This window comes from Scyliorhinus canicula, chromosome 18 (genome assembly GCF_902713615.1).
Source record: "Scyliorhinus canicula chromosome 18, sScyCan1.1, whole genome shotgun sequence".
Taxonomy (NCBI): domain Eukaryota; kingdom Metazoa; phylum Chordata; class Chondrichthyes; order Carcharhiniformes; family Scyliorhinidae; genus Scyliorhinus; species Scyliorhinus canicula.
Window position 1 is genome coordinate 109,345,156 of NC_052163.1, and position 23,999 is coordinate 109,369,154.

General features: G+C 46.2%; 1 protein-coding gene across 1 annotated transcript; it reads left to right on the forward strand.

Annotated features, from left to right (window-relative positions):
* Nucleotides 1-3,431: 3,431 nt before the first annotated feature.
* Nucleotides 3,432-22,323, forward strand: LOC119953499. The gene is made up of 6 exons (XM_038777842.1): nt 3,432-3,666; nt 3,879-4,235; nt 10,210-10,530; nt 16,707-16,812; nt 19,773-19,835; nt 21,375-22,323. The coding sequence occupies exons 2-5, from the start codon at nt 4,025-4,027 to the stop codon at nt 19,783-19,785; spliced, it is 651 nt and encodes a 216-aa protein (XP_038633770.1). The 5' UTR covers nt 3,432-3,666; nt 3,879-4,024; the 3' UTR covers nt 19,786-19,835; nt 21,375-22,323.
* Nucleotides 22,324-23,999: the final 1,676 nt, after the last annotated feature.

A 23,999-nucleotide genomic window follows, 5' to 3' on the forward strand; every position in this document is an offset into this window, starting at 1 on the left:
AAGCAAAACACAGTGCTTGTTAGGGCTGTTTTACTGCTCACAATATTTGCTTTAAAAATTTTATGTTGAAAGTAGCACTTTTAACACCTCTTTGAGATGAATCGTCAGTGTCCTCGGCATGTAGCAATGCCTTTTCGGGCATTTCTGTTAATTACCTGGTGGACGTCCACAGTACAAGGTAGGAATGTTTGTCAAAATGTTGTAAATTTATTTTTTTAACTCCAAGCAATAGGAAAGGTATTTTTAGAAAAATGTTATCAAAACCATACAATTGTAAACATTCCTGTATGAAAGGACCTCATTTAATCCTTTGTCCCCAAGCTTGTATAAACTCCACATTGTAACTTTGAATCTTTTGTTCAGTGCTGAAACAATCTTTGCTAATGCGTGACCATGTTCTGTGGCACTAAAACAGCTTCGGACAATTATTTTGTATGAATGATTATCCTATCATTTCTGTTTTATTGGTTTATGAAGATATTGCAACTGATTAATTTTGTGTTTGCCTCCCCCAAATTAATTAAAGATGAATCTGAAAGTGTCTAAGAAATAAACCTACTTTATCAAAAGTTGAATCAAGCTTAAGCTCCACTGCAATCTCTCAAGTTGCAGAATCATAGAATATTCTCGCACAGGATATGGGTATCTGGCCAATTATAGCCATACTAGGTCTCTGTTGGAGCTGTGCAGTCCAATCCCTTTCCTGTTTTCTGTACTCTACCAAAATAATCTATTATAACATATTCACTTTCTTAATATGGACTCTTCCACCACTGCTTCTCAAAGAACATACTCTGTTCTCAAAACCTTCTAAGTTAAATTTTTTACCAACCTCTTTTGTGCTGATTATCAAAAGCTTAAATAAGGTTTACCACCTGCAAATCTTATTTTTTTTCTTTTTTATTGTGAAGAGCCCAAAATGCTCTCATCCCTCTTCATAATGAAATCTCAGCCCTGGTATCATTCTAATGCAATTCTGCTGCACCATGGATTTCATATCATTCCTATTGTAAGATTCCCAAAATAAAACACAATATTGTAAATGCAGTCTGACCAAAAACCTCTTCCATTTTTTTGCATTTCTTCATGGGCGGCACAGTAACACAGTGGTCAGCACTGTTGCTTCACCGCGCTAAGGACCCCGGTTTGATTCCTGCTTGGGTCATTGTCTGCGGAGTCTTCACATTCTCCCCATGTTTGCGTTGGTTTCCTCCGGGTGCTCCGGTTTCCTCCCACAAGTCCCAAAAGACGTGCTTGTTAGGTGAATTGGACATTCTGAATTCTCTCTGTGTATCCGAACAGGCACCAGAGTCTGACGACTAAGGGGTTTTCACAATAACTTCATTGCAAGTTACAGTAATCCTACTTGTGACAATAACGACAATAATAAAGATTATTATTTGCTTTTGTTCTCTATGCCTATTTCTATAAAAGCTAAACTCTCATAATCCCTTTTAAAGCTTCAGCAATTTGTCCTCCTATTCTTTGATTTCTTCTTCCGAATCCCTAAGTATCTACTTATTTTAAAGTTTCACCATCTATTTCCTCATTCATCTTCACAAAATATATCAACATTCCCATTTATTTTTTGAGATCTTTCTTTCCAATCTACAGTTCCATAGTTCTTTTTGAAATTGTTTTCTAGTTTAATTCTTTTTTTTCTTGTCTGCAACTGATTTCATTGTGCTCTCATACACGAGTCCAGTCCATATATTGAAAAGAGAAACTGACCCAGAACACCACTATTGCACCTCTGAAATTAAATCTTAATTTTAATTTTAAGACCCTTTTACTTGTCCAGTAAGCCAAAACTGAAACCATTGGGTTTCAGTAATCGGTTATTTTGAAAAGTAAAATAAGGGTTGATAGGGCAAGTATCTATGCAGTAATTAACATCCGAGAAAAAAATATTACATGGTCTGATTTAGGAAGTGGCCATGAATATAGATCTTCACCTGAAGAAGGAGCCGTGCTCCGAAAGCTCGTGTTTGAAACAAACCTGTTGGACTTTAACCTAGTGTTGTAAGACTTCTTACTGTGCTCACCCCAGTCCAACGCCGGCATCTCCACATCATGAATATAGATGACACTCTTCTTCACCTGGTGAATGTTACTATGCTAACAAAATCCCAAAGCACAATTGTTCAATTGCATACTGTTCCTTGTTGCCCCATTTTAATAATAATTTTTTTAGTGTCACAAGTGGGCTTACATTAACACTGCAATGAAGTTACTGTGAATAGCCCCTCGTGGCCACATTCCGGTCGGCCTGTTCGGGTACACTGAGGGAGAATTCAGAATGTCCAAATTAAACAGTGCTAACCACTGTGCTACCGTGTCGCCCATCTTGTGTCTCAGCATTGGCACCATGTTTGTCTATTTCCACACAGATGACTCTCAGACCCTGGAAGATGACCACAGCTCTAACTGTAAGAAACTTCAGTTTCAACACCATTTTTTGGGGCCTCACGGTAGCATGGTGGTTAGCATCAATGCTTCACAGCTCCAGGGTCCCAGGTTCGATTCCCGGCTGGGTCACTGTCTGTGTGGAGTCTGCACGTCCTCCCCGTGTGTGCGTGGGTTTCCTCCGGGTGCTCCGGTTTCCTCCCACAGTCCAAAGATGTGCGGGTTAGGTGGATTGGCCATGCTAAATTGCCCGTAGTGTAAGGTTAATGGGGGGATTGTTGGGTTACGGGTATACGGGTTACGTGGGTTTAAGTAGGGTGATCATTGCTCGGCACAACATCGAGTTTAAAGAGTAAAAGAAAATTATACTCTTAACAAAGACTGAATACTAGTCTGCAATCTAGTGAAGTTTAATATTCATAGTAAAATGTTATATTCTAATAGTGTAAATATTATATTCTAATAGTGTTAAAAGTATCTGTCACAATGAGTGACTGACCACTCATTTATGGTTTCTATTCTTCAGCCAAATTTCTATTGCAGCAACAACAGGAAAACAAAATCCTCCAGATGCTGAAAAGATAACCCATCTGCTTCATTCACTTTGATGCTATATGTATTAATTTTGTCAAATTGCAGGCCATAACTTCCTGGCTTCCCAGCGTTGCATTTGGGAGGTACCCTAATGATGTGCTGGGGAATCCCTCTTGGATGTTTCCACATATGAATGGAATGGGACAGAGTGGATAGTCGGATTCTTTTTCCCGGGGTGGAAAAGTCAATTACTAGGGGAAGTTGAGAGGAGATGTGCAAGTTTTTTCACACTGGATGGTGAGTGTTTGGAATGTGCTGCCGGGAGAGGTGGTGGAAGCAGATACGATAGCGACGTTTAAGAGGCACCCTGACGAATGCATGAATAGGATTGGAATAGAGGGATACGGAACCCGGAAATGCCGAAGGCTTTAGTTCAGACGGGCAGCATGATCGACGCAGGCTTGGAGGGCAGAAGGGCCTGTGCTGTATTGTTCTTTGTAAAGGTTTATCCAGGAAATGTCCAGAAGCTCTAACTACCCCAGGGTGGGATGGGAACCATCTGACAAAGCGAGTTTAAATAGCTAACTTCGGATGGTTCTGCCAGTTTTACCCTAATAACTAATCTGAAAGTTTGAAGGAAAAAAAGGCGTCCAAAACTTTTAAAGATCAAAACCGAGCTCTGCTTGAGGTGCCTGCCCTGACGATGGTTGCCACTCCTGAGGGAAGGTACTATATTTTCTTAAATCCTTTTCAAATCCACACATACAGAATCCATGGTTTTTCCTTTAACTTGCTCCATTATTTCCTCTCAAAACTCATTATTGACACATCCAATGAAAAGTAACCACCCACTAACATTACAACAACCCTAACCTAGAAATTTGTATTTTCTAAAGCAGCAATATATAATTTTTTTTCATCCTTTTTCTCAATTTTAGGGCGCAATTCAAACCCATGTCAACTAAACCTCTCTTACTCAAAAGCTACAATCTATGCTGTGGAAGGCTCTGTGTTTTCTCTCTCATGCACCGCTACCTACTGTGAAAACAGTTCCTCTGTGCCAGAATTATATTGGTGTAAGCAGATGTCAACAGGTTGCATGTTGCTGCCTCAGCTGGATGAATTTGTCAATCAAACCACTTACAAATCACATTTTGGGCCCGGCACAATGTCTTCTATACTTTGGATTTCTCCTGCTCACCTTAGCCACCGTGGAGTCTACCAGTGTCAGGGCCGACTCCCCAGCTACAGCTCAGCCGTCGTGATGGGCCACATGATAACAGTTGTGGTGGTCGGTAAGTACTGAAAATCAGGAATCACTTTAATAAAAAGCAAAGTGCCACGGTGACTGGAGATCTGAAATTAAAACAAAGTGCTGGAAAAACTCTAAGTCTGGCAGCATCTGTAGAGAGAGAAACAGGTAACGTTTCGAGTCCAATCACGTTGAACTAATTTGTAAGTTTTGCAACGCAGCATAGTATTTCAAAATTACAAGATTCAAGGGTAGAAATCTACATCCTGAACAATTTCCTTTAAATGCTTGGTGATGCTTGTTTAAAAGTTTCCACCAAGAATCCAAAGTACAACACAATCTTAGTTAAATGCTTTTAAGCCAGTCAAACCTGAAGCCATCAGGCATGCATTAGCCATGTAGACACCACAGCAGAGGTGTCCATATTTAGGTGTTTTCTGGAAATGGAAGAGCCTGTATTTCTTCATTTCCATAGAATCCCTATTTGGTGATCTCTGAATATCAATGTACATGATCAATATATGTAATGCTAGTACAGGCAATTGAACACCAGATGCCTCACTACAGGACCTATATTAGCTTTCCTGCTCTTTCTGAAGGAGTGTGCAGAGAGAACAGACATAAGAAAGCTAGAGAGAGAAGAAATCATTAGTTATCAAAGCGTTGGATTGTGTAATTTAATTAGTTATCTCTACAATTGTTTCTTTGTTTTACTAGTTGAGTATTAAGTAAAAAGAACTCCATATTTATTTATATTACTCAATAAGTTAGTTTATCTTTACAGGAAGACTACTCATTTCGGCTGGTACAAAAGAGTAATTATGTATTACACAAAGTAATATAACAGTGCAGAAGGCGGCTATTCAGCCCTTCAAGTCTACACCAACCCTCTGGAAAAGCACCCTACCTAACCTGCACAACTTGGGGCATTAAGGGGCAATTTAACATAGCCAATCCACCTTGCCTGCCCACTGCGAGAAAGTGCAAACTCCACAGTCACCCCAGGCTGGAATTGAACTCTGGTCGCTGGCGCTGTGAAGCAGCAGTGCGAACCATAGTGCCACCGTGCCGCAGCAGCAGGTTTTGTGGCACGTTTTATAAATGGCACACCGACGACATGTGATGCATCTGTGAAATCAATAGGACTTGATTTTCCACATGATTAATTAAGTTGTGGATGAGTCGCATCTAAATAAGGGAACAGACGAATGTTGGAAATCTGAAAGAACAGGCAAAACTGAAGAGAGATGGAAGTTAACTTTCTACCTCATCGGAACTGCAAGATGTTTGAGATGTGACTGTTTTAAGTAAGCAAGTTCAGGGATGGTAAAGGCAGGGGAGACATGAAGGGGCAGACCTGATAAAATGGAAGGCAGGAGAGATTAAATGGCAGAAAGGTATAAGGGTGCAAGGCAAAAAAGGATGATAATAGGATAAAGAAGCAAATGATGGGTTTAGAGGAGATGGAAATGAAAATCGCAGGATCATTACCAATAGCTGCTGTCGAAATGACATTTTTTTTTTAATTCATTTTTTACGGGATGTGGCCAGCATTTGTTGCTCATTGCTAATTGCGCTTGAGACGGTGGTGGTGAGCTGCCTTCTTGAACTGCTGCAGTCCATGTGGTGTGGGTACAGCTACAGTGCTGTCAGAGAGGGAGATCTAGAAGTTTGACCCAGGGACAGTGAAGGAACGGCGATATATTTCCAAGTCAGGAAGGTGAGTGAGTTGGAGCAGAACGTCCAGCTGGTGGTGTTCCCAGGTATCTGGTCCTTCTAGATTGTAGTGCTCATGGGTTTGGAAGATGCTGCCTAAGGGACCTTAGTGAGTTCCTGCTGTGCATCTTGTAGATGGTACCCACTGTTGCTACTGTCCGTCGGTGTGGAGGGAATGAATGTTTGTGGAATGGGTGCGAATCAAGCGGGCTGCATTGTCCCGAATTGTTGTGAGCTTCTGAGTGTTGTTGGAGCTGCATTGAGAGGCAACTCGGGAGTATTGTATCACACTCCTGACTTGTGCCTTGTAGGTGGTGAGCAGTCTTTGGGAGAGTAGGGGTGAGTTACATGCCGCAGGATTTCCAGCCTCTGACCTGCTCTTACAGCCACAGTATTTATCTGGCTGATCCAATTCAGTTGTGGTCAATGGTAACCCCCAGGATATTGATAGTGGAGGATTCAGTGATGGTTATGCCATCAAGGGGCACGGTTTGATTCTCTGTCATTGGAGATGGCCATTGCCTGGCACTTGTGTGGCATGAAATTGTTGAACAAAGTGTTGGGTCTAGAAGTTTGTAAAGTGCCTATTTTGAAACAAGTGATGCTATTTCTTGAGCTTCCACTGAGCTTGGCTGAAATAGCAAAACAGGCTGAGGACAGAGAGGTCAGAGCAGAAACGGGATGGAGAATTAAAACGACAAACAGCCAATAGCTCCGGCTCACACTTGCAAACTGGATGGAGTAGTTCACTAAAACAATCGCCCGATCCATGGTTGGTCTCCCAAATGTAGAGGAGACAACATCTAGAGCAGAGAATACAGAAAGGACTCAATGATTCTATGAATACAAGCAGCTTGCTGTTTTTCCTAGAACAAGTGTTTGGAGTTTTGGATGATGGGAAGAAAGGAGGTGAAAGGGCAGGTGTTGTGTCCCCCATGGGAGGATGTTATGGAAAGAGGAGTGGGGTGTTGGGAGTGATTGAAAAGTGGACCAGGGTATTACAGAGGGAAAGGTCCCCTCAGAATGTTGAAAGGAGAGGGGAAAATGTGTTTGGGAATCACATCATTCCAGAAGAGACAAAATTGATGGTGGATGATCTGTTCAATATGGATGCTGGTAGATGGAAGGTAAGTGGAACCATATCATGATTCTGGGAAAGAGGGAAAGGAGTGAATGCAGAAGGTAGGAAGTGTAATGACGGTGGCTATGGGACTCTGGGTTGATCGTGGATATTGTCTGTCTGACAGCCTGTCTGCAGAGACACGAGGTAGAAAGGTTGACAAAGAGAATAGGCCATGTGAAAGAGAGTGTGTAGGGTTGCCAGTTGAGATTTAAGTATATTCCTGAAGGTTTCATCACATCACTTGCCTGCACCCTCCAGCCATTTTGTCAGCCAGTACGTCCATCCTTGAGACGCACTGGCCGTGATTGTCCGGCTTCCCCACGGTGTGTTTCTCCGTGGTGGGAGGTGGTTTGCCGTTGGCCGGCGCTGGGATCTTCTGGTCCCACCATTGTCAATGAGATTTCCCATTGAATCCACCCCACACCGCCGGGAAACCAGTGGCAGTGGTGTACCGTCAGCAGGGCCGGAAGATCCCCGCTGCACCCTCACTAGGGGAACTTTTTTTTTTAAAATAATTTTTATTCAAATTTTTCAACAACAAATTTTCTCCCAACAATAAAATAAACAAGGCATAGAAAAAACAGTGAGAAATGCCCCCCCCCCCCCCCCCCCAATACAAAGCAATAAATTAATAACAAAAAAGAAAGTAACAAACACATAGTTGCAAAAACAAACCCCCTTAACAGACCCATAATCCCCCCCGGGTTGCTGCTGAGACTGACCACCCCCTAACACTCCGGCAGGAAATCAAGAAAAGGCCTCCACAGCCGGAAGAACCCTTGCACCGACCCCCTCGGCAAACTTGACCCTCTCCAGTTTGATGAACCCGGCCATGTCATTAATCCAGGATTCCGGGCTTGGGGGCTTTGCGTCCCTCCACTGTAAAAGAATCCTACTCCGGGCTACTGGAGACGCAAAGGCCAGAATACCGGCCCCACTCGCCTCCTGCACTCCCGGCTCCGATACTACCCCAAAGATAGCGAGCCCCCACTCACTAGGGGTACTTTGAGCGGCCACCGATGCCCGCCATCACTGATTTACCTCATTTTGCAAGCCTTATAATTGAATCATAGAATTTACAGTGCAGAAGGAGGCCATTCAGCCCATCAAGTCAATTGAAAAGAGCTTCGTTCAGCGCTTCCAGTCACTTGAGCCAATTTACCCACTTTGTCTCGGGATATTCGGGTCTCTGCCAGTAAATACTTCTGAATATTCTAGATATCAATACCGGACACCAAACAGTCATTGAGAGATGGACTAAATTCACATGGTTCTGACATCTGTCACTGTCTGGCTGTAAACGCGGATTCTGTTTTCACCGGCCTCTAATGTCTGAATGGTATTTCTAGCGCTGCATAATAATGGGAGGGGCCAGGGATTGTAGTGGTCTCTCACAAGTTGCACTAATTGATCAAAAGACTTGACCGGAGCTTCCGGAGACATTAGGTTTCTCATGAGGCTATATGTTTGTGGGCCACAAACTGAGTAATATAACATTTTGCTTGTTTTCTGCCGTGATTTAATTGGCAACGAAAAAGTGTCAAAGCCTTTCCACATATTGGCCCCCAACTTTCAACCTCCAGATCAAATGGGTCGATTTTCCAGAATAGTAAAAAATCTTACAACATCAGGTTAAAGTCCAATATGTTTGTTTCAAACACTAGCGTTTGGAGCGCTGCTACTTCCTCAGGTGAAAGGTGGCTGAATAGTGGCATAGCTATTCGACTCGGGCTGATTCTTTATCCTTTTGCAGGTCTCCGAGCGGCCACTTCCCCCCCCCCTTCCAAAATTAGACAACTTTCCTTTCGACTGAACAAATTTATTCTCGCCACCAGTGTTAACAGCGGGTGCTAATACAGACGAGGCAGAGTCAAATGGCAACGTTGATTTGTTAACAAAGGAAGAATTTTATATTTCAGACCAAGACATCTCCAAAATGGGGTTAGTTCCCTTGACCCCCAGGCTTACACTCAGCCTCACTCCCCAGGTCCGCGCCCCAGGACCCGATAGGCTCAGGTTCGCCTATTCCGTCCCCATAGACTCCGAGTGAGTCATGCGGCCCACGAAGGACCGCTCCTTAAAGGAGCCATACTGCCATAAGAGTATCTGAAGCTAATCCTGGTGGGAGATGGGGGTGCAGAGGGATTGACAATCACTGGTGGAAAGGAGATTATTAAGGCCAAGAGACTGAGAATTGTTAAAGGACTAACCCTTGTCAGCTGCTCAAGCTTCAGTTGATGGTGGTTAACCTCGTCTGACGTCAAGCACCTCTGATACATTGCCTGTTAACTTCTGCACCTCTTCCTAACTCTGGTGAAACTCTTGATCAACACATTTACAACCCTGATGTTTGACTGTTCCAGTTTTCTCCTTTCTAGTTTCCTAACCTCCTCTAGACTAGTAGGCCAGAGGCCCAGACTAATGCTATGAGAGTTCAAATCCCACCATGGAAACTGGTGGTGGAATTTAAATTCAGTTGAGAAAATTGAAAATAAAGCTAGTCTCTCAGTGATGGTAACCATGCCTATCATCAATTGCTGTAAAAACCCATCTGGTTCACTATGACGCCAGATCTATAGCAATGTGATTGACCTTTAAAAGACCTCTGCAATGAGCAAACAAGCCACAAAGCCTTCCCAGTGATGGCCCCATCCCGTGAAAGAATAAATTACAAAACTCTATAGATTACTGCCTCCCATATCCGTTCAATAATGGTTTCCAGCTCTCCGATCACCATCATCCTTGTAAAGCCCCATTGTCTTCTTGTGCCCCGACTTTGCCTCGCCCTATGCCTGTGACACCTTCCGGTGTAACATTCCTGCATGCACCTGAAGCTCTTCATTCCCAACATCAGAAGTCATCCTTTCAGCCATCCTCTCCCATCTAGTTGAAGTACTTCCCAGAACCCTCCACCTTGCTGCCTACCTCCACCTTCTTGAGCATTCCCTTTGCCAGAGTTCCATTCTCAACCAGCTTCTCTCCTCCCCAGCTCCTCTCTTTCCTGACAAGTACTCTGGGACATTTCCTATGTAAGAGACACAAAAGAAATGTTATTATATTCAATAATCAAATACTGTCTCCAGTACTTAGCTAATGTGCTCAACCTCATATTCCTAGACACAAAATTGCACTGCCTTAAATCTTATGATCGTAAACAGTTTTATTTTTGAATCCCAAGAATTCAAGATGGTGATTCCCAATTCCCAAATGAGAGGACAAAGAGGGGGCTTCCTAAAGCTTCAGTGTATTGTGAAGCTTGATGAGAATTTGACTAACACACTGACAGTATTTTGGACAAAGGATAATGAAAACTGTAGCCAGTCGATACCTGTAAACAGACACCGTATCGGCAACCAAACAACAGCAACAGACACACGCGATTTTACACTGACTCTCGTCAACCTCCAAATCGAAGATGCTGGAGTTTATTACTGCTGTGCTGCTGCATATTCGTCATCACAGATCGTTACAATCGGTTCGATAAATGTGCAAGTTCAGGGTAAGTTGCATTTATTTTACTCAAACTTTTAAAATACCGACCTTCCACATATTAATATTACATTGCGTCAGCTACTCCGGAATCTGTTCCCTCAGTTCTGCTCTCTGTGTACTGTATCATGTAGTAATAATAATCACTTATTGTCACAAGGCTTCAGTGAAGTTACTGTGAAAAGCCCCTAGTCGCCACATTCCGGCACCTGTTCGGGGAGTCCGGTACGGGAATTGAGCCCGCGCTGCTTGCATTGTTCTGCATTGCATGTCAGCTATTTAGCCCACTGTGCTAAACCAGCCCCATGTGTTGTCCAATTTGACATCTTCACTTGTTATGCTATCATCTCTATGTGACTGCCAATTAGTATGTGGAAGTATGTTGCTTTTTCTATGGGTACATTTTATTTTTTTTATAGTGTGACATTGTTTTTATAGTGTAGATTTGAATGATAGAGATACAAATCCTAATACATGAGAAAAGTACAATAGCACCGGCCACAGAAACAGCATCACCCGCAGTGTGAAACAATCGAACAGGAGGAGCAGTTTAATCAGGAGCTTGGCCCAATTGGGAGCAGCAGTCTGGTTTCAGTGATTGGTGACATTGTGGGTGTCAATGATTAAGAGGGAATGATGGCAAGTCCAAAATAATGGCACTCCAAGTCACTTGACAATTGAGTGAAGCAGAGAAACAAACTATTTGTGCTTTGTGTTAAAATGGCATTGAGATCAGCAACAAATGGGATACTTCCCAAAGTGGTGGTGGGTTCATTGATATTTATATTGTGCATGTAACTTTGCTGAGGCAAGGGAGAAATATTCTGGAGATAGAATAAAGCAATTACCAGCCTCCCCGAATAGGTGCCAGAATGTGGTGACCAGGGGCTTTTCAAAGTAACTTCATTTTGACAATAAGCGATTTTCATTTCATTTCATTTTCTTGATATTGTGCATGGCCTCAACAGTAAGAATTCTAAAATGTCGACCCGGGAAGAGAATGGAGTCAATGCCAAGAAATGGAATTTGCCGGGAGGGCTTGAAACAATGGTCTGGATTCTCCGCAGCCCCGTGCCGAAATCGCGTTTGGCTAGGGGACCATTGCCAGAGGCCCGCCCAGCCATCCTCCGCTCCCAACCGGCCGAGTTCCCAAAGGCGTGGTTCTAACCACCTATTGCCGGTCGGTACTCTCGTGTGGTGGCTGCTTCAGTCCACTGCCACCCTGGTGGGGGGCAGGGGGATCGGACACTTGGGGGGGGGGGGGGGGGGGGGGGGGCTCATAAGCGGCCGGAGGACAGCTCGGCGCGGTCATCTCTGGTCGCGTGGCTGATTGGGGGGTCTACATTCTTCATCTGCCTCCGCGGTCCGAGTCCGCCATGGCGCTCGGCATGGCCGCTGGAGGCCGCTGCCATGCGCATGCGTGGACTCAAAACCAGAAGTGCGGGGGGCCCGTATCTGCAGCTAAAGCTGCGTGAATCACTCTGCGTCCCTGCTAGCCCCCTGCAGGTCAGTGAATCGGCTCATCATTTCTGCAGGAATCGTCAGAGTGAAACGCCAGCATTTTTACGCCGGAGTGGGGACATGGTCCCATTTTGGGAGAATCCAGCCCAATGGCTTTGGCCTTCCCAATTTTTAGATGGAAAAAGTTGGGACTTATCCATGGTTTAACGTCAAACAGGTGGTCTGACAGTGGAAGTGAACATGATATCAAGAAAGGTGGGGAGATACAGCTGGATTTTATCAGCCTACATATGGAATCTGCCATGTTATAAAGAATAACATGTAGATATGGTAAAGAATGAGACCAGGATAGATCCTTGAATGACGCCAATGTTGACAGTTCAGTTCCAGGAACCATTGCTGCAGAAGTATTGTTTTCATTCAGATAAATAAGGAGTGGGAAATGCAAGAACTTTCCCACAGAGTTGGACAATGGAGAAGAATAATGCTTTCCACTGTGTCAAACCTTAGGACTGCCAGAATAAATAATTCACCATGGTTACCGCCACAGCGAATTAATGGTTTTATCCATTCAATTTTGTTCTTATCTGTTGGGCGGAAGCTAATTTGGAGCAATCCATTCAGTTTTGGGACAGGTGAAGATGGAACTTGGAAATGATAATACAATCAATGGTCTTACAGAGGAACGGGAGCTTAGCAACGGTTGAAAAATACAAGTGAGCTAGTATTTGTTTTTGTAGGGAGGAGTAAAAATGGCAGTTTTAAACGAGTGATGAATGGTGCTTAAGGAAAGGAAACCAATATTAACTAGAGATGGGTTTAGGGTGATACATTGGTGGGCATAGGTTGATTAAAGAGGGACTAAACAGAAGCTGGGTCCCAATGGAAGATCTGCTCTTAGAAAAGGAATGAAGAAAAGGAAAAGTAATATGGAGTCAGGTCTGAAAGTTAGGAGAAGGCCAGAGGCAGGAATGCAAAAATGCAAAGAAGTAAGATAGGTTGGTCTCCGTTCTGGAAACAAAGGAAACCACAAACTTCTCCCTTGATGTTTTAGGTAGGGATCGAGGGGCAGAGTGTTGAGATTTGAGGAGCAATTGATCAAGTAGAAAAGAAGCCTTGGAATGTCAATGTCAGCTACTCCAATTTTGACAGAGGAGAGAAAAATACACAGGTGCTTAATGTGGCCATTGTGGAGGGAAAGAGGCCAAGACTCATGGGCACATTTGACTGAACAAAATCAATTGGTTCAAAATATTCAGTCTCATCGATGGGGTTTGCCAGGAGCTTCTACTGAAATACCACAAGGCCTTTCTTAAAGAATTAGGATGCACCAAAGGTGTGAAGATCTGTGTAGAGCCAGAAGCAACATCAACATTCTTTCCCGCCAGAGGTGCCTTATGCTCTACATCAGGAAGAAGAGGTGGAATTGAAGTGTCTGGAGAACCTGGGGACAATTACTCCAAAACAGTTTTCAGAATGGGTAGCACCCACCGTACCAGTGTTGAAGCCAGATCACACAGTCTGAATGTGTGGTGATTATAAGATGACAGTTAACAGGGTGGCTAAAGTAGATAAATATCCTATAGCTAGGTTAGAAGATGTATATGCTAAGTTGTCTGGAAGTCTTAAATACACCAAGTTAGATTTAAGCCATGTGTACCAGCAGCTTGAGCTGGAAGAGGTGTCAAGAAAGTTTGTTACTATAAATACCCATAAAGACTTTCCAATTTAAAAGATTGTCTTTTGGTATCTCATCAGCCTGTGCGGTATTCCAGCACACATTGGAGAGCCTGTTGCAGGAGCTCTGAAGGTTGTCATGTATCTGGATGATGTCCTAGTGACAGGGGCGACACAAGAGGAACACAAAGCTAATTTAGAAGATGTCCCTCATAGGTTTAAAGAAGGTGGGATTTGGTTAAAGGGGGAAAAGTTACAGGCTGATGGAGTCAAGTATTTAGGTTTTAGAGATGATGCGAGAGGTTATACTTGAAGATAAGATAAAGGCAATCAAAGATGTTCCGGGAATCGAGAATGCATCGGAATTGAAGTATTTTCTAGAGTCAGTCAATTTTATTACGGCTGCTTTTTGTCCAACCTGTCGACCATTTAGGTACCCCTTCATCAACTTCTAAAAAGTCGCCAATGTTGGAAGTGGGAGGATTCCCAGAGGAAGTTTTTGATCAGGTCAAACAGGCCCTCCAGTCATCGACTTTCCTGGTCCATTTCAATCCGGATAAACCCATTGTTGTTACCTGTGATGCATCTCTGTTTGGCATTGGTGTGGCTCTCTCACACAAAATGGAAGATGGTGAGGAAAGGCCTGTTGCTTCACATCCCAAACAACATCAGATACTGAAAGGAAATATTCCCAGATCAATAAATAAAGTCTGGCTGTCATTTACACTGTTTTAAAAAAGAAAAAAAAATTCATCCATACATTTATGGTTGACATTTTATCATTGTCTCAGACCATAAACCTTTACTTTGCATTTTTCATAAAGATAAGCCTATCCCACGAATAGCTTCAGCACGTGTGCAAATATAGGCACTGCTCCTGGCTGCATATTCATAAACCTTTCAGCACGTACCCGGAACCCAAATATCAAAAGCAAATGCTTTGAGCAGGATTCCATTACCGTAAACAATTTCCGAGACTCCCACTCTGCAGGAGATCGCCCTGGAATTTTCTTAATACCTTGGGTGCGATTTTACTTAATAAAAAAAAGAGTCCGGTCTGGGCGGTAATGTAGCACCGGGAACGAACCCGCTGTCGCACGGGAATACCGTCTGAGGCCGCACTTAGCCCCCCCCCCCCCCGCTCCCCAGTGAATCTCCCCGCACCTCACCGATCCATGGCACGGGCAAAATGGCACTTAGCACCTTGGCACTGGCATCCCTGCAGTGTCCCTGCCAGCCTCACATTGCCCCCTGGGCAGACAGGCAGTGCCAGGATAGCATACAGTTGTCACTGCCAGGGAACACGGATGGCCCTGCCAGTGTTCCCGGCTGGCACTGCCAATGTGCCCTGGTGGGGCCCTGTGCTAATTGGCACTCGGTTGGGGTTTCCTGGACGAGGCCGATAGATACCGGATGACCGATCGATCCAGCATTAGCACGGCTAAGTGGGTTTTTAAACTCACTTATCCGTGCGAGACTGGGTTCTGCCCATTATGGGAGGTTCCAGATTGAAATGTCTCGCGAGATCTAGTTAGATCTCATGCGGTATAACGACTGTCGGGAGTCCTGGGGGAGGCCTCTCCTGGGATCTATCGGCTGCGTCCTGTCCTGAATCTGGCAGGACTGGTCGGTAAAGTGCACTCCTTCCCTTTTTCACATGATCAGATTACAGCGTGGACCAAAAGCACCTGGGCAGCGTTCTCCATCGGACGACCCAGAATCGGGAAAATCGATTGGGCGGACAATCGCGCGTGGCAGAAATCTTGGCCGGTGCCAGGTGCCTGAGAGAGTGCCATGCTCCGGTGCCTCAACAGCAGCGTCAATGCTTTCTGCTCCACACATGTAGTAAACGCCTTTGGCATGTTATTAACAGGCTTGAGCCGATATTCTCCGGGGCTCCCGCGATGCTCCACCTCCGCCAGGAGGAATTACCAATGCCGAGTTTCACTTGTGGCTTTAAAAATTGGGGAGCAGGCACTGTGGCTGCTGAGGGAGGGATAGAGAGAGGAGGTAGAAAAAGTGTCTATCATTGCTACAGTGTGCAAAATGTGGTGAGACTTGTGTCGCTGACCGGGGGGCTTCTGCCAGGGCCCGGGGGGGGGGGGGGGGGGGGGGGGGGTAGCCAGGGGCGGCCAGGGGTCTGGCCTTGGGGTCGTGGTGGGCGGGCACGAAACACCATTGTACTGACTGCCCACTGTGAGCATTGTGCCACGGGTCGGAAGTGTGGTCCCCCCCCCCCCCAGGCCACCAACCCTAGGTATCATCTGGCCCCAGTCGTCCCATCAATGGGATGGGTGCACTTCAGTGCAACCAATGCCATCTTATTGGCTGGAATGAGCGTGTGTGGGCAGTGGAGTGTTCATATGCAGCTGCAGCCTCTCGAGTGCCAATCCCGACCCCAGCGAATCGGATACGTTTTGCATTGTGATCACTAGTGTACGAGGCAAGGTTTTTTTTTAACACCGAGGGTAGTGGGTGCCTGGAACCAGCTGCCGGAGGAGGTGGTGGAAGCAGGGACGATAGTGACATTTAAGGGGCATCTTGACAAATACATGAATAGGATGGGAATAGAGGGATACGGACCCAGGAAGTGCAGAAGATTTTAGTTTAGACGGGCAGCATGGTCGGCGCAGGCTCGGAGGGCCGAAGGGCCTGTGTCTGTGCTGTACTTTTGTTTTTTGTTCTCAACACTTAGTCTCTGAAACGGAGAATCCCACCCACTGTGTTTTCAAGAGTTAAGAGAATGGTTCTTATGGGCTGGCATTTTGAGAAGTCACAACAGATGAAGCCCTATTTGAAACATTGGGATGAAATCACTTGTGAGGACAGGGTCCTCGTGTGGGGTTGTAGAGTAATAGTGCACGGCGAAAGGAAAATCAACTTGTTTAGTTTGTACCTGAGAATATGCTGTTACGCAGAGATAAAAATAACAGTGAACATTGATACCAAAGCTTGTGTGGAATTGTAAACGATGCTAATCCTCAATATTTTATATGTTTCATAGGCGATTTGCACCTTAACATCATTACTGTTTTCTTATTATTCCAGCGTTCAACCATGCACTGCTGAACCTTTTTGCGCTCATTATCTGCAAAGCTATTATCTTGGTCATTGTCCTGGCAGCTGGCCAAATTTGGGTTTGCAAACAGAAATGGTAAGAGCAACATCGAGTGTGACATTGTTAAAGAGCTCACAACTGTCAAAGGACACTAAGCCTGCAACTGCGATGTTTACAGGAAGAAAGCACTCAGACTCTGATAGCATCTTTCAGAAACCACAGGATATCCAAAGGCACTTCACAGCTCGTTTTTAAAGAGTGGTCATTGCAGCAATTGAAGGAAACGGAACAATTAAACTGTGCAACAGCAAGAACTCGCCAACAGCAATGAAATAAACAGTTAAATAATCTGGTAGGCCAGCACGGTGGCCTAGTGGTTAGCACAACCGCCTCACGGCGCTGAGGTCCCAGGTTCGATCCCGGCTCTGGGTCACTGTCCGTGTGGAGTTTTCACATTCTCCCCGTGTCTGCGTGGGTTTCGCCCCCACAACCCAAAAATGTGCAGAGTAGGTGGATTGGCCACGCTAAAAGTGCCCCTTAATTAGAAAAAATAATTGGGTACTCTAAATTAAAAAAAAAATAATCTGGTGATGGCTCAGAAATAAATGCTGGCAAGGGGAACACTGCACCCCCCCCCCCCCCCCCCCTTCCTGCCATCCTGCTCTTCCATCAAAAGGTGGCACATAATTTTAAATCTACCAGAAAGAGGGCTCTCATTCTACTTCTCATCCAGAAAGCAGCATCTTTGACAGTGCGGCACCCCTGAACTGGGGGGTCAATGTATGTCACCAAATCTCTGAAGTGTGGCACGGTAGCACAGTGGTTAGCACTGTCGCTTCACAGCGCCAGGGTCCCAGGTTCGATTGCAAACTTGGGTCACCGTCTGTGCGGAGTCTGCACGGTCTCCCCGGGTCTGCGTGGGTTTCCTCCCGGGTGCTCCAGTTTCCTCCCGAAAGAAATGCTGTTAGGTGAATTGGACATTCCAAATTCTCCCTCCGTGTACCCGAACAGGCGCTGGAATGTGGCGACGAGGGGATTTTCACAGTAACTTCATTGCAGTGTTAATGTAAGCCTATTTGTGACTGTAAAGATTATTATAGATTATCATTATAACACACAACCTACTGACTCCGGGGAAAATGAGCTTCCACAGATCCAGGCTGACACTGTTCCAACCAAAAATGGATTTCAATCTCTTTTCTAAAATGTGAAATGGTCGTTCAAAGAAATTTTGCCTAATTTAAAGCTGGCCCGCAACCATTTTAAAATCAACTTTTTAAAATGTCAAAGCATCTATGCATCGGTTTGGCAAGTATATGAATTGCCTGATGATCTAACTTGTTTGTGGAAAATAGCAAAGGCATTATTCATATACCCTGCCACTTATTAAAAACTTTTGAAAAGCTCTCGGCTTTTTTCAAAACTTTTTCAAAACAGAGTGAGGATCTAAGATGTCTTATTCCGATAAACATGCAAAGTTCATTGGAGTAAGATCAATTTGAGGGCAGCACGGGGGCCCCAAGGTGCCGAGAACCGGGTTTGATCCCGGTCCCTGGTCACTGTCCGTGTGGAGTTTGCACAATCTCCCCACGTCTGCGTGGGTCTCACCCCACAGCTCTCAGATGTACAGGATAGGTGGATTGGCCATGCTAAATTGCCCCTTAATTGGGACATTTTTTTAAAACTTAAAATAAAATAAGATCAATTTAATCATTTGTGGAGGTTATACTATGCTTGTACAAACCAAATGTTATCTGAAAATGTTGTTGCTGAGCATGTGGATAATTCAATTTTCAACCTGTCTGACATAAGCACGTTAACAGTGCACTGTGAGATAACGGCTCCTTTGCCGTTCTCGCCGACCCGTTACTCCACAAGTCCGATGGTGGTGGCGACACTGCAGATCTGGGGACAGTGGAGGAGGTACAAGAAGGTGGAGGGAGCATCGGTCTGGACCCCGATATGTAACAACCACAGGTTTGTCCCGAGTAGGATGGATGGTGGATTCCAGAGTTGGCAGAGGGCAGGCATCAGAAGGATGGGAGATCTGTTCATAGACGGAAGCTTTCCCAGTTTGAAGGCACTAGAGGACAAATTTAATCTGCCGCCAGGAAACGCCTTTAAATATCTGCAAGTACGAGCCTTCCTGAAAAAACAGGCCTTTCCGACGCTGCCACCACTGAGGATACAGGACAGGGTGGTCTCCAGCACCTGGGTGGGGGATGGGGAAGGTGTCGGATATCTACCAGGAACTACAGGAGGCGGAGGAGCTCAAGGGCAAGTGGGAGGAGGAGCTAGGTGAGGAGTTGGAAGCGGGTCTGTGGGCAGAGGTCCTGGGCAGGGTTAATTCCTCCTCATCATGTGCCAGGCTCAATTTAAGGTGGTCCACCAGGCACACATGCAGCGAGTTTGAGCAAGTTTTTTGGGGTAGAAGACAGTTGTATGAGGTGCAAGGGCAGCCCTGCAAACCATGTCCACATGTTTTGGGCATACCCGGAGCTTAGAGTGTTCTGGCAAGGGTTCGCGAGGGCAATGTCCAAGGTGCTTAACACACGGGTGGTGCCGAGTCCAGGGATAGCGATCTTTGGAGTGTCAGAAGACCCTGGAGGTCAGGGGGTGAAAGAGGCCGACGTCTTGGTCTTTGCCTCCCTAGTAGCCCGGAGACGGATTTTATTAATGTGGAGGGACTCGAAGCCCCGAGTGTAGAGACTTGGGTTACCGACATGGCTGGGTTTCTCAGCCTCGAGAAAATAAATGTTTGCCTTAAGACGGTCTACGCTAGGGTTCTCTCGGAGGTGGCAGCCGTTCGTTGACTTTCTCGGGAAAAATTAAAATGTCAGCAGCAATCGGGGGGGGGGGGGGGGGTGTGAGTGCTTCATTGGGATGGTGTGGGAAGACTGGGTCGTGTGGGGTAATGTCTATTTAATTGTTATTGTATATTCTCTTTTTGCACTATGTTAATGTTCACTCTAGTTTGTTTTGTTATTATTGTTACTACTGTTTTCTTATGAAAGATTCTGCAAAGCCTTACTAAAAATACTTTTTTTTTAAAACAGTGCACCGTGCTAGACATTTGGTCCTGCTTGTCCTACCCCACCTTTTGTAGTGACAGATACAAGGTATTTAATTTCATCTTGGACTGCCGTTGATTTGTACTGGACCAGTACTCAACTCCCAGCTATGAGCAAACTGGAGATGGCAAATTAGTTTATTCAGATCTTATCTCTGCCCATGTGAACCAAATCTAGACTTTGTTACAGAGGAAGTGAGGCAGATAGTGAGGCAGATAGTGAGGCAGATAGTGAGGCAGATAGTGGGGCAGATAGTGGGGCAGATAGTGGGGCAGATAGTGGGGCAGATAGTGGGGCAGATAGTGGGGCAGATAGTGGGGCAGATAGTGGGGCAGATAGTGGGGCAGATAGTGGGGCAGATAGTGGGGCAGATAGTGGGGCAGATAGTGGGGCAGATAGTGGGGCAGATAGTGGGGCAGATAGTGAGGGGCAGAGAGCGGGGCTTAAGTGCATTCCTAGCGAGGCAGCGACAGAATACATTTTTAACTGCATTCATCAATTTTTTTAAAAATCTGAAATGTGCAGGATTCATAGGAAGCAAAGCCCCTCCGATTTCTTCCATTCCATAGAATCCTGTTTGAGGCAGTATAATACAATGGGCCTCCAGCAGATTGCGATATTAAATTGTGGACAGCCTTAATACCTGTGCACACCTGATGCTTGAGTAGATATTCACCCACAGGTGGCTTGGTGACTTCCTTTAAAACAGACCGTGTTGCCTTTGTTACATAGAAATGTTATTATACACATCAAGCCGATTAAGCCGTGTTCATTTTTAATTTTTAAAAACATTGTAAACAATCGATACATCACTGTAAACAATGCGATAACCTGAGCCGGTATTCTCCGACCCCGGGGGCCAGGTCGGAGAATCCCCGGGGGGCAGCACGAATCCCACCCCGACGCCAACTGCTGTATTCTCTGGTGCCGTTTTTCAGGCAGCGGTACGAGTCCAGCCATGCCGGTTGGGGGCCATTGGCAGCGCCCCCCCCCCCCCCCGGCGATTCTCCGGGCCCCGATGGGCTGAGCGGCTGTCCATATTTTGTGCCAGTCCCGCCGGCATGAAACACTCGACTCGCGTACCGGCGGGACCTGGCAGGTAAGTTAGCGGGGGGGGGTGGGGGTGGTGGCCTGGCCCGCGATCGAGGCCCACCGATCTGCGGGCAGGCTTGTTCCGTGGGGGCGCTTCTTCCTTCCGTGCCGGCCCCTGTAGGGCTCCGCCATGGCTGGCGCAGAGAAGAGAACCCCCGCGCATGCGGTAAAATATGCCGGCCGATCTGCGCATGTGCGGATCCACACCGGCCGTTCTGCGCATGCGCAAGATCACGCCGGCCCTTTGGCGTATGCGCGAACTCGTGCCGCCCCTTCGGCGCCGGCTGGAGTGGCACCAACCTCTCCGCCGTCCACCCAGCCCCCTAGACAGGTGAGAATTCCTCACCTTGGGGGCCATTGACGCTGGAGTCGTTGGTGCCGGTTTTCCTGATGGCGTGGGGACTTAGTCCCCAGATGGGAGAATCCCTGCCCTGTTGTCTCAATGATCTTGCAATTAAACGGAGAAAGGGAATGAAACGTATTCATTTGTTTCAGACAATGGTAGAAATCGGAAGATGCAGCACTGAAGTCCTGTGAAGAAGCAAGTGAATGAAAACCACGTCAGTTCGAAATGCGGCAGCACTTCGACATTTGGATCATGTCTAAATTTCTGCACACGTTCACTTTTATCCTTGTGTTTTATGTCTTGACACCTGCTACAAATCACTTTCCAGCCACTATTGGAATATTCTTAATAGGTCACAAGATAAACACAGATGAAAGAGGCCATACTCCCCACTTCTATGCAAAGGAAAATCTGTCAGGGTGCATAACCTATGGCCAATCTGCTACTACCTATTTTCCACCACCTCCACAAGTTACAATGAGCAATTAAATCTCAAACATAGGTGCCACGATTAACTTTCCAGGCAAAAAAAAAGATGCATCAAACGTAATTTCATAAGATGAAGGAGCAGAATGAGGCCATTTGGCCCATCGAGGCTGCTCCGTCTTTCGATCATGGCTGACCCCACCCTGACCTCAACTCCACCGTCCATCCTGCCCATTCTCCATAACCCTTCAACAAATTACCAATTTAAAAATCTGTCTAACTCCTCCTTAAATTTACTCTCTGTCCCAACATCCACCACACTCTGGGGTAACAAAAAAGTCACTCTAATTATTAAACAATCTGCCTCTGCAATGAATAATAAATAACACGATGTATACGCAAAGATATAAACTTTCTTCCTTTCCCACATCATGGCTGTTTGCTCCCATGCCACTTGACATGACAAAGATTCTGAGATGAGTTCCCACTTTGGGAGGTACCTGGCCACAATTAGGAACACCCCCTCCCCCCCCACCCGTCTCCTCCTAAGCTGTGCTCATGTTCAGTCATGGCTCAGTGGGTCACTCGCTCCTCAGTGAAAAGGTTTTGGGTTCAAGTCCCACCTGTGGCTTGAGCATGATTTTCAGGCTGGCACTCCATGCGGTACTGATGGAGGGGGTGCCACGTGGTCTGAGGTACCATCTTTTGGGCGTGGCATTCAACCGATTATAAAAATGCAAGTTATCCTTTCATTTTACAGTGTTCAGATTTAAACCTGCACCTATTCTTTTTTTTTTTATAAATGTTTTTATTCAGTTTTCATATTTTATATTGAACAAATTACAAATTGTTAGGAGAGAAAAAGAACAAAAAAAAACAAACAAACACGCAAAAATTAACATACATATTTACAGGTAAGCATCTTCGTAGTGGTAACTGCGCCCGCCCCCCCCCCCCCCCCCCCCCCCCCCTCAACATGTTTATTTAGTTTGGTTTTGGGCCTTAGCTAGCCATCGAACCCCCGTACCGAACCTGTAGCCCCCCCCCCCCCTCCCGCCACCTTCCCCCGACTATTCTTCCTCTTGTACATTGGCCACAAATAGGTCCCGGAACAGTTGCATGAATGGCTCCCACGTTCTGTGGAAGCCGTCGTCCGACCCTCGGATGGCAAATTTGATTTTCTCCATTTGGAGAGATTCCGAGAGGTCGGACAGCCAGTCCGCAGCTCTGGGCGGTGCTGCTGACCGCCAGCCAAACAGGATTCTACGGCGGGCGATCAGGGAGGCAAAGGCAAGGGCGTCCGCCCTCCTCCCCAGGAATAGATCTGGCTGTTCTGAAACCCCGAAGACCGCCACTATCGGGCATGGCTCCACCCTCACTCCCACCACTTTGGACATAACCTCGAAGAAGGCTGTCCAGTACTCCACGAGTCTGGGGCAAGACCAGAACATGTGGGCGTGGTTGGCCGGGCCTCTTTGGCACCGTTCACATCTGTCTTCCACCTCCGGGAAGAACCTACTCATACGGGTTCTTGTTAAGTGGGCTCTATGTACCACTTTTAGTTGCGTCAGGCTGAGCCTTGCGCACGTGGAGGTGGAGTTGACCCTATGCAGTGCTTCGCTCCAGAGTCCCCACCCTATCTCCATCCCCAGGTCGTCCTCCCATTTCCTCCTTGTTGCGTCCAGTACGGTGTCGTCCCTATCTACCAGTCGGTCATACATGTCACTACAGTTCCCTTTCTCTAGGATACTTGCGTCCAGTAGGTCTTCCAGTAGTGTCTGTTGTGGCGGTTGTGGGTACGTCCTTGTCTCCTTTCGTAGGAAGTTTTTGAGCTGCAGGTACCGTAGCTCGTTCCCCCCAGCTAGCTGAAATTTCTCTGTCAGTTCGTCCAGTGTTGCGATCCTGTCGTCCGTGTATAGGTCCCTGACTGTCAGTGTCCCCCCGTCCTGCCTCCACCTTTTGAAGGTGGCGTCAGTCAGTGCTGGTGTGAACCTATGGTTGTTGCAGATGGGAGCCCTGTTCGACATTTTGGTCAGGCCAAGTTGCTGCCGCAGTTGGTTCCAGGATTGGAGGGTGGCTGTCACCACTGGGCTGCTGGAGTGTTTTTTGGGTGGGGATGGGAGTGCTGCCGTGGCGAGGGCCCGGAGGGAGGTTCCCATGCAGGAGGCCTCCTCCGCACGCACCCACTCAGCCTCTGGCTCCTGGATCCATCCCCTTACTCGCTCGGCTGTTGCTGCCCAGTGGTAGAATTGTAGATTCGGGAGGGCTAGCCCTCCCCTGGTTTTTGTTTTTTGTAAGACCTTCTTTGGGATCCTAGCATTTTTACCCCCCCATACGAACGCCATGAT

Coding starts and splice junctions, on each gene's coding strand:
- LOC119953499 (XM_038777842.1), top strand. CDS start 4,025: ATGTCAACAGGTTGCATGTTGCTGCCTCAGCTGGATGAATTTGTCAAT. Junction 4,236..10,209: donor GATAACAGTTGTGGTGGTCG/GTAAGTACTGAA, acceptor TTGAATCCCAAG/AATTCAAGATGGTGATTCCC. Junction 10,531..16,706: donor GATAAATGTGCAAGTTCAGG/GTAAGTTGCATT, acceptor TTATTATTCCAG/CGTTCAACCATGCACTGCTG.